General features: G+C 40.1%; 1 protein-coding gene across 3 annotated transcripts; it reads right to left on the bottom strand.

The window, feature by feature from the left end:
- Window positions 1-4724, bottom strand: LOC119743452. 3 transcript variants are annotated; one of them, XM_038219855.1, is made up of 5 exons: window positions 4627-4721; window positions 4518-4519; window positions 3220-3362; window positions 2516-2695; window positions 4-834 (listed from the first exon to the last, which is right to left on the bottom strand). In XM_038219855.1, the coding sequence occupies exons 1-5, from the start codon at window positions 4675-4677 to the stop codon at window positions 704-706; spliced, it is 507 nt and encodes a 168-aa protein (XP_038075783.1). In that variant the 5' UTR covers window positions 4678-4721; the 3' UTR covers window positions 4-703. The 3 variants fall into 3 exon arrangements, with proteins under 3 accessions (XP_038075786.1, XP_038075783.1, XP_038075784.1); XM_038219858.1 differs by lacking the exon at window positions 4518-4519 and having other exon boundaries at window positions 1-834; window positions 3238-3362; window positions 4627-4724; XM_038219856.1 differs by lacking the exon at window positions 4518-4519 and having other exon boundaries at window positions 4627-4722.
- Window positions 4725-10772: the final 6048 nt, after the last annotated feature.

Here is a 10772-nt window from a genome sequence, read left to right as displayed (position 1 = left end):
AAAAACACATTAAACTTGTGTAGCAGCAGGATTTCAGTCAAACCAGTGAGTTGGGCGGTTTTGAGACATAATCTTACAATGAAAACACTTTTTAAGTTGGCTGTCGCGCATGGCTACAGTGACGCGCGCGCATACCAGAAACTGGAGCCTTTTTTGGGGGGGGGGGGGGCTAAAGTACTTGAGGCCCAATTCCAACACGATTTCTGGTCAGATATTCCATCCAACAGATAATCACATCAAAAATGTGGGAGAAATTGCGGTCACAAAAGATAACTTCTTTCCAATCAATAAACCGGTAATTTTTGCTCAAATCTTCATAAAAATGGATTTTTGAACACTGATTGAAACTCATCTTACATCGTAGGGCATTGCCGAGTCATTTGGAGGCAAGTCCTGTTTCGGCCAAATTTCATAAGAAATGTTAGGTTGAACCCTTGCAATTTGTTATGAGTTTTGGTTAAAAAAACCCAAAACTACTTGAAACTAAAAGAGCGAACTGTGAAGAAAGTTTAAAACTGCACCTTGAAGAAATACCTTACAATACAATGGCATAATTATCTCTAGAAATTTGGTCTTAGGGCATACAATCAAACCCCCCCCCCCACTTGATCAACCTAGCCCCACCCCTTATTTATCTTGATTTCCCACACTAAATATTAAGCAATGCTTAGAATCAAGAATTGAAGGCGACATGTTGACGCATCTATGGCATGCATCGTTTTATGAAGCGTGGGTAAAAGCAGACGTCCCTGATATGCATGCGGTTTAGGATCCAGGTCAAGAATCGTCCAGTCCGAGACCGTAGCCTCCGTGAGGACAGGTACCGTACTTCCTCTGTGGAGGGAATAAATACAAGAAATATTCAGTACGCACAAATTTGGCTAAACTGAGGGCCATTAGATGGAACCAGGTTCAATCAAGGACCATAGTATACAAATATGGAATGCTTGGAGTGGTGTAGTAAACCTAGCCGCCTCAGGTTATCAATGGACATTCTATTTTCCTGAGGGGAAGCAACGGGAAAATTGAATGCTCCACGGATCATCGACGGAGGCTAGTTTTACTTCGCCACGAGATAAGGCATTCAATATTTGTTTCATAACACTTCACCCACAGATTCTGCTAGGTTTTTAATACCTTAAATTACATAAATCTGAACACAGTTAAAATGAACTTCTATTTCAATACAAAATTGGTGGGTACTCTTCCAAACCACCCCTTCACAAAACGCTTGAATCCAACTCTGTGGCGCGCTCTCTTGGAAACAATACGCGCTACGCGCACGCCAGCATGCATTTGCACACAAAAACCGCACCATGGGCATAGTACTTTGGTTGCTAGTGGTATAGTATAGTCGAAGATGGTTGGACTAGTCGAAGATGGTTGGACTAGTCTAGTCGACTATTCAGGACCAGCCTACCGCGGCTGGTCGGGCCACGATTTATAGCTGGTTATCAATAGCAATTTGTCATAACATTGGGCAGAGGGGATCAACTACGATATCAAACAAAATGGCAGAAAAACAAAAATTGTGAGTACTAAATTCTACTTTCATGGCATAGTTTTTCTTTGTTAGTTTAGGATTCTGCCACTACTGTCACCATTGTACAATAAAATAATAAAATATGCAATCACTATTTAAATATTAGGCTCTGCCCTCCATCGAAGTATAAACACTGGTTACTCAGTGTGTCCCCCCCCCCAGCGAAAGTGAAAAAATCATTCGGGTGGGACTCGAACCAACGACCTCCTGCTTTCTAGTGCAGATGTCTTACCATTCGACCACCGAGCTTAAAAGCTATTATTTGTGTAAATAAAACAGAAACATCAAGTGTTGAACAAATCTTCAGCGGATGTGCGAGCACCATTTTCTCACGGCTGTTGACATGTCAATAGTTTGACTAGAGTTGTACCCACTTTAATTTCAGTGCGCATGTGCTACGTACGTCACCAACCAACCACTATTCAACCATTGGTCCTAGATCCAACTTGCTCCTAGTGCACTCAACACTCCTTTTACCACTAAAGTTGCCGAGATCTGCAAGCGCATCTCAATTTAGTCACATTGGAAAATGACTCGGACTTGGACTCAACCATGATGACTCAAACTCAAGCTTGGTGACTCGTGACTCGAATCACGTAAGTTCATCAAAAGAAAAAACCTAACGTAGGGATGGGAAAGGATCATTGAGGAATAATGTTTGGATGATAAAACATGGAGGGAAGGGTTGGAGGAAGATTTTTTAGGGATGGGAATTAAAAGGAAAACACATTTTGGGTCTAAACAACATGTACACACAACTATATACACTGGGATTTACATAAAAGACAGAATGGATGATTGAAAAATAATTAGTTTGGTGAGCAACTAAGAACAAGTAACTCGAGGACTCGAGGCTTGTGACTCGAACTTGGACTTGGACTCGAGGCTTGTGACTCGGGACTCGGACTCAAACTCGACGTTGGTGACCCACCTACAACACTGGTACTTGGTCAGAGAGTCCACTGCACCTACCAGGTAATTCTGAGTTGGCCACCCCAGGGTAGACAGGCAAAGGCCCCCAAGAGGTGACGACATGAAGCTTGTCCCTCAGCTCAGGATGGGCCTTCATCTGTAAGGCCAGGGTGTTGGAGTTGATGCCTGTACCGTCTGCTGTCTTATTAAGGATCATCTGGATGGACTTCAGATGGGAACCTGGGCAGGATTAAAAAACATTTACGAGATGGAAATGATCCTTTTTTATATTGGATTTTTATTTGCCCTTCGCCAACATATTTTGTAAACACTGTGCACTTAGTGTTGTCCGAAAGCTTAGGTGGGACTCAAACTAATGACCTCCTACACAAACAAAGTTGGGTTAAGCGCTGCTTCATCAGACTCCAAACGGCCAGCTTGCCACAGCAAGCTCAGTGGTCGAGTGGTTAATGTGTCTGCACTAGGAAGCAGAAGGTTGGGGGTTCGTGTCCAACCAGAAGTAAGCTTGTTGATTTATTTTCTTGCAAACCCTCGGCCAAAACTCAATGTGTACAGTGTTTGAAAAATATTTCAGGGAAGGGCAACAAAAAAAATAAATATATGAAAAAGATCAATAATTATATGGATGAAATCAAATAAAGTTGATTCCTACTTTCTAATTCACAATTTCGAATTTCACAACTATCCACATAGAATTGAGATGCAGACCACTGCAAATGAGTCTTCACAGATGTTTGTCTTATCTGACTGGATAATTTTACCGAAGAAACTGGCCTTGTTCTCTCCTATCTTTTCGAGTCCTCGATGGGTAATCCCAAATCCGCTCAGTGAATGGACGTAGTTGTAGGCCCAAACAGATCCACGTAGGTCCTCAAACACTTTATATCTATCATTGAAATATCATCAATACAATTATGATTAGCATTGAAATATTTACATAGAATCAGGGGGGGGGGGATGTCAGGGGAAAAAAAGGGGTTGAGATTATATTCCCCCCCCCCAAACAAAAATGGACAAACACACTTTCCCCTTCCCAATTGTCACATTTGTGGAAGACAGTGTTCTAGTGAAGGTTTGCAGTTTGCAGTAACACCATGTAGGCATGCAGAGTCTCTTTTGGGAAGATGTGTGGTTCTGAAAAGAACCACACATCTTCCCAAAAAAGACTTCTACATGGTGGCATCGCAAACCTTTACTAAACCATGCCACCACGTAGTTAGACCAAGTAGTTAGCCCTTGCAAATTGTCTTGCAAAGATGTTCAAACAACAAAACTGAGAACATGACAACATCAACTTGATCGTAAGGCAAGGCAGAGACTGATTTCAAATAATATAATAATAATAACGTAAATTTATACTGCGCCATTATCCGCCATAAATGACACTCATGGCGCAAACAAACATTATATCAAATCAGAAATAACAAAACAATTAAATGTAACTAAACCAGAACATTCTGAGTGTTCTGAAACACATAGGTCTTTAGGGCAACTTTAAATTCAGAAAGCGATGAGATATTGCGAATGGCGAGGGGTAGTTTGTTCCAAAGATGAGGACCTGCGTGAGAAAATGATCGATCACCCCAAGATTTGTGAGTGTGAGGGACAACCAGCAAAGAAGCATCAGAAGATCTCAATCGCCTGGATGGATTATACGGAGTTAATATGTCTATGTTGTATTCAGGAGCTGAATCATGAAGGCAATGAAAAACAAACAGTAACAGTTTGTACTTAGTCCGGTCAGCAATGACAACAACCCCAGAAAGTGAAGAAGAAACTCTGATCAGATGACAACCAACATTTGCCCAGGAAAAAAAAAAGGCAACTGATGAACAGAAATCAAATTGTGAATTGTGAATTAAAACTTCCATTTGACTTCATTCCTTATCAGATCAAATTGAATATCAAACAGAAGGGAATTACAGAATTGTTGTATGGGTAAATAAATCAACATCCAGGGGAAGAACACAATTCATTATGGGGAAAAAGACAAGAAGGATTGATAGAAAAGAAAATCTCCTCCTTTTTTGCTGTTGTCTACATCTACATATACCTTTGTACAAAGTAATATTAGTGCTTAAAGATGTTTTGAGTGAATGTTACTTTCCGTCATCAGTAACATGACCAAATTGAAACCAACTACCAACTACCTGCTCCTCCGTCCAATCACATCCATATACTGTCATTATCCCCAAAGCCATTTTCAGGATGTATTCATCAAGTTTATTCCCATGTGAACCGTTGAACCAACTACAGGATGAGTCAAAAAGAAAGTGACCGAATTTGAAAAAAATGTTTCAAATATTTGGCTCGTTCTATGTTAATAAAAAAACATGGATAAAGTACATCTTATCAGACTTGTATGACTCGTGACTCGGACTCGGACTCAAGTCCAACTCGAGTCACATTTTTAATGACTCGGACTGGGACTCGAGTCACTTTGATTTACGACTCGGACTCGGACTCGGGGCTACGGACTCGGACTTGGACTTGAACTGACTTGTGACTCGATGGAAATAACCGCACTGCACACGCGCACATATATAATTCGATCGTTTTCTTTACTGTGCAATACATGTACAGGGCGCTCGATGTGGTGCGTGCGTGGCCGTTTACCGATATATTGACTTATAGAAATCAATGCACTGAAACTTGTACCCCGCCATCAACACGCAATACTGCATTGGTGCAAGATTGATAGGGTTAGGTACCAGACTTTTCTTGTCAGACGTCCTGTCGTTCACACGTGTATTGCTGTCGCATCGCGATAACGCGATATGAATAGTCTGCTGATCTGCCCGTTTCGGTAACTTTACTGCAAGTTGCAACTTACGTAGATCATGATGGCATCCACTTCAAAAATTGTCAATTTTGGATATCTTAACTTCAAGAGAAATGCCAATGGAAGATCAAGTGCAGAATGCAAGTTCTGCAGGAAGAAAATAGAGGAGAAAACCGGCACTACGCGTACATGTACGTCCAACTTCAATCGCTACCTTTCACGACGTCTATAGAACTTAGAAGTCTAAAAAAAGATATTTGAAACGCCTGAACTTCAAATGCAAAAGTTAGGCCAATACCAGTTTTGTCTGAATTGCCTTTATAACTGTTTTTGCAAATGAACTCCTCATTTCCAGAGAAAATTAGAGAAAAGCTGTGGGGAAAAATGAAAATTTACAGCACCTGAAATGTACGTATTTCCATACTATTATCAAAGGTGACTCTGAATCTCTGAATTCCCTAAAATGTACGTTTTTTGATACAAAGAGGTGACTCGTGACTTGGACTTGGACTCAACCTTTGTGACTCTCTGACTCGGACTTGAACTGGTGGACTCGGGACTCGGACTTAGACTCGAGAAATGTGACTCGAATACAAGTCTGCATCTTATTGACTATTAACTGTGAAAATTTCACTTAAATTGCAAACTCTATTCCCAATTCATGTCTATTTCAATAAAACGATCACAAAACTTGGCTGTCCACCACTTATCAATTACCGTGCTGCAAACTGATAATACATCTCCCAATGAGGATAATGAAACATCAATTGTTTTCCCACCTCCATGAATGAACAAGAACTTGCAAAGGAAAAGATACAAAATCACCATCGATATTTCGAAGAAAAAAAGAGAGTTAACTTGCTTCTCATATTAAAAAAACACAACCTGATAGTAAAAATTCTCTTGATTTCAATTATTAAAATCTCATTTGTATTTGAATACTTGTGTGTAATCTGTAATTCTCACTTAGCTCATTTAGCTTTCAATATTATCGCATTCCTTGCACAGCTACACAAACAGGTTCTTTTTAGTAAAACATGCATAACTTCGGATGGCACGATCAAATTTAGTGATTGGGTTTTTTCCAGATGAGTGTAAGAACATGCTCTTTTAAGACATATTTCTTCGGGTGTATCTAATTTGATTGCTTAAGTAAAAAAACAAATCTTGAGTGCGGGTCACTTTTTTTTTAATCACCCTGTATAAACACAATGTGAACATGCATCTCTCATACACACTAAACTTAATTGTCTTCATTTTCTATCATCCTCTTTTTTTTCTGTCTTTTCTTCTTGTGCGGTAGCCCTCACATTGAGTGGCAGTTATGCCTTGTAAAAAGAACAATTACATGTACACAATACGCATGTTTAATCTGGAGCCAATCATTAAAAATGAAACAAATTCAATTCTCAGATTTCATGTCAGTGCAAGTAGTGAAACTGACTCACATGCATCTGCTTTGGTTACAGGAACTGATACCACAAGATAGTCACATGCATTAAAATCGGACAGAAATGTTGGGGGAAAAAGAAGGAAAAGAACAAGAAACTTTCTGTTTCAATTACACTTTGCTCAAGGTCTTACAATCCCTGTAAGTATAAATCTGGAGTGATCTTGAAATAGAGAAGAACATTCTTTGCTGCATCTGAACAACATGTGGCTCACGGAGCTCAATGCTACATTGTGCATGAACTATGGGTGATGACTACCAAAACAGCTCCACTCCATCAACTGGGTGGAAAACTGAAGTTGAAAAGCATCGTGAGAACTTTTACATGAGTGGAGAAAGAACTAAACAAATAACATGGTTAAGTGCTGAAATCATTGCACCAATCGGCCTCTGCTTAAACTTTGTCTTTCTCTTCACAGTCATTCGAGTGAAGTCCATGCGTACAATCATCAACATCTACTTATCCAATCTGGCTGTGGCTGACTCCCTCTACCTTATGAATTACTTCATATTTGCACTGTCTTCACCTACAGAGTACAACTTGTTGGTCAACAATGCAATATCAAGTGGCCAATGCACGTTCATCGCTACTTCTAATTTCTTTGTGGTTACCATAGCAGCTGAGAGATTCTCTGCAGTGCGCAATCCTATAACGTTCAAAGAAAAGGCCTCTAAATCTCGAGCAGCAAAGATATCAGCAGGACTCTGGGTGCCAACAATTATTGTTGGTGTGATTCTGATTTTCGTACCATTAACAGAAGCTGTCTCCGATAAAGTCTACTTTTGGATTCTTTCCATTATCAACATTGTCTCTTTGATAGCAACTCTTGCTTTGTACATCTATGTAGTATGGAAAGTATGCAAGCAATCAGCCCTGTTTCCGAACCGTCCCAAGCGAGCAGGCAAGGTTCTCTGCATGGTTATCATCAACACTGCTGTTTTCTTCATTCTGAACTCACTGTACACTGCAGCTACAATTATGACAATTCATGTAGGTGTAGTGGCATCAAAGTTTACTTCAACTGCTCAGACTGTTGCCAATCTGGAACTTGGAGAGACAATAAATATTCTGATTATATGCATTGCAATTTTGAAACTGACCAATAGCTCAATTAATTCCCTAGTCTACAGTGCCACAAACGCTGACTTTCGTGAAGCTGTAGTCAAGGCTTTCTCATTCCTCAAACTGTGCTGTCGTTGTTGCCCAAGACAGAATCCCAGCCGATCATCGCAGCCAGGGAAGCAGATTGAGCTTCATGTGATTCCGCGGGCAGAAAATGACCAAGAGCACCGTGCTGCCAGGCCAAGCAGCAGCAAGCCACCAAGCCAAGGGCATGCACAACACACAGAGAGTCAGAAGTCACTGGACAGCTGTCGAGAACAATGTTCCAGGCCAAGCAGCAGCAAGGCATCCATGCACAGTCAGCAGCATGTTCAAGTGCATGTTGAGGTACATGCAGAACCAGCAGGGACCCCAGCGCTTGCAAGTTCTCATCAGGAACAATGCTCTAGTCTGACTGACTGCAAGCTATCCATGCAAGGGGAACAGTGTGAACATCCAGAACCAGCAGAGAGCCAGCAGTCACTTGCAAGTACTCAGGAACAATGTCCTGGGCTGACTGACACCGAGCCATCAGCACAAGGGCAGCAGTATGCACATCCAGAACCAGAAGGGATTTAATCTTTGGAAAGTTGTCAAGAACAATGTTCACTGGTACCTGATAAGTGCAAGCTGTCTTTAAGGGCAGCAGTGTGTAGAGTGAGTGCTGCTTTTGAACTTGCTGTGTTCAAAGTGTAGAGCAGATTTAAGGCCGTTTCATACATCTTCTTCATTGGAATGCCAATTAAGTAGATTTGACATTGAGAAACATTAACAACACAATATGCTGGAGTTGAAATGTGTTTTACTTCAGCGAATTGCCAATACATGTACGCACCATGACATCAGTAATGTGCAGGCCCGCCCAGAGCAGATTGCAACCAACTATCAGTAAAGGGAACAGCTGGTATTCATGCAATGTATGTATGTAAAAGGTTCAGAAATTAACACATCCCAAATAGTTTAATTATTTGAATCAAACTTTTGTTCGTATTTTAAGGTAGAGTAGATCATTTGCAGCTATCCAAAAGGTAACTGACGAAATTATTGTTAAAGGCTTTTGGTTTTAATGGCACTAAACTCCCTGTGAAATCATTCTTTTTGGCATGCTGTTGTTTTGAAGGAAACAATGAAAGAAAGCAATTTTCAACGATGCATCATGTTAGTTCATGTAGTTGGTTTGTAAATTCGGTGAATCCATGAATATGTGCGCACAAGCGTCGACACGCCGCACACGCACACTAGGTTGCTATTATTCGTCAGTTCAGTGCATGACATCACGTAGCTGCAATTGACTGAATGAGAATGTGTCCCTGGGGCTGAATTCGGACGCAATATAAAACGTGACTCAGCAACTTTTGAATTGAACCCGAGATCCTTGACTATAGTTTTCTCGGAAGATACTGCATTCACAGAGTTAAACTTCATCGTGTTAATTGTTAAGCACCCGTTTTCATATTTTGAGCACTTTTGATGCTTCAAATGAAAAAAAATGCACAAATGACAAATGATCTACCCTTCCTTTTAATGAGCAAGTTTGTTACTTTCTTCAGTGTGAAAATGTACAAGTAATGGTACTAACATATGGATAACCCTGAATTTTTTCCACTGTAAATAGGTTTTTATTTTAGGAACTATATTCCAAGTCTTTGGATGTTTCAGGCTTTAAAATATTCCGTATTCACGAGCAATACAGCGATGTAATGAGCTGGAACTTCAGTGTCACTGCTGTTTAAGGGGACAAAATGTAACAAAAGTGTTTTGATCAAGTTTGATGTGACTGTTGCGTTCATTAGCACATACCATGCAGCCAGTGAGATACTTAAATGTACAAACCTTTACACATGTACAATGCAATCAATTTTAGGTACATAAATTATGCAGAAAATCCCAAAGCTGTGAAGTGTAAAATACCTACAATGACATCACAGCAACATTAGAAACAATGGCGAACATGCGCACGGGCATTGCAAAAAAGTGTGCGTAAAATGTGGTCATTACTTTCATACAAACACAGGGCTAGAATATTTCATGTTTTAGTGAAATTCATTTTACAGCCTTTTGATTCTGTTATTAACAGACCTTGACAAATCCCAAGCATGGAGCACAATACATACATACTCCTAAAAAGGCACAAACTGTATGATTATTGTTATTGAGGGTTCAATGTTAAGGGAGCAAACTCACCACAAATCCAAAATGTCTTGGGAGGTTTAGGATCTCAATCTTGAAGATCTCTGAGGTGAAAAGCTGTTGTGTCAGATAGCGGTAAGGATCCGTTATGGCAGTACCAGTCACCGGTACGTCAGAGGTGCTGGTGGAATGGTTATCTTGTGGGTTAAGACCTGATGCACAAAAGAACAGATTAAAAAAAATTGATATGGCAAGAGCTATATTGTCTAGGTCTTCACCCAAAACAATTACATGGGAACAATCTGACAATAGCCGTAGCCATAGCTCTAGAAGCCCGTTTCAGACACAGCCTAAGTAACAGATCAACAAAGTTGCAAGTTATGCATTAGGAGCATCTGATTCCAAATACATTACACCAATCTTTGTGCATACATGTAGCACAACGTGGAAAATACTTTTTGAAAACCAAATAAAGCGCAGAATTTTTGTTCTTGAATTCTATCTTTAGCAAGGAGAAATCCAATTGAATAGATGTTTTGCTGCAGAGCACAGACATATAATATGAGACCATTGTAGGCTTTAGATGTACAGTATGGGATTTAAGTCTGGTGTATTAAAGGTGTCATCACAGCTACTGGCTGGAAAAAAAATGTAGTTGATAGTTAAAGTCAGCAATTTGTACTCCACTTCTGTCAATAGAGCGTACAAGTTGACCTCAAAAACCTAGGTGATTTTACTAGGTATATCCAGTCAAGGGCAAAGAATGGGTTCTGAACAAGAAAAAAATCGTTCCAATTTACAACACATTCAAAAAATATTGCAAGTTGATTAC

This window comes from Patiria miniata, unplaced genomic scaffold (assembly GCF_015706575.1).
Source record: "Patiria miniata isolate m_02_andy unplaced genomic scaffold, ASM1570657v1 HiC_scaffold_6, whole genome shotgun sequence".
NCBI lineage: Eukaryota > Metazoa > Echinodermata > Asteroidea > Valvatida > Asterinidae > Patiria > Patiria miniata.
This window is presented reverse-complemented; position numbering and strand designations above follow the sequence as displayed.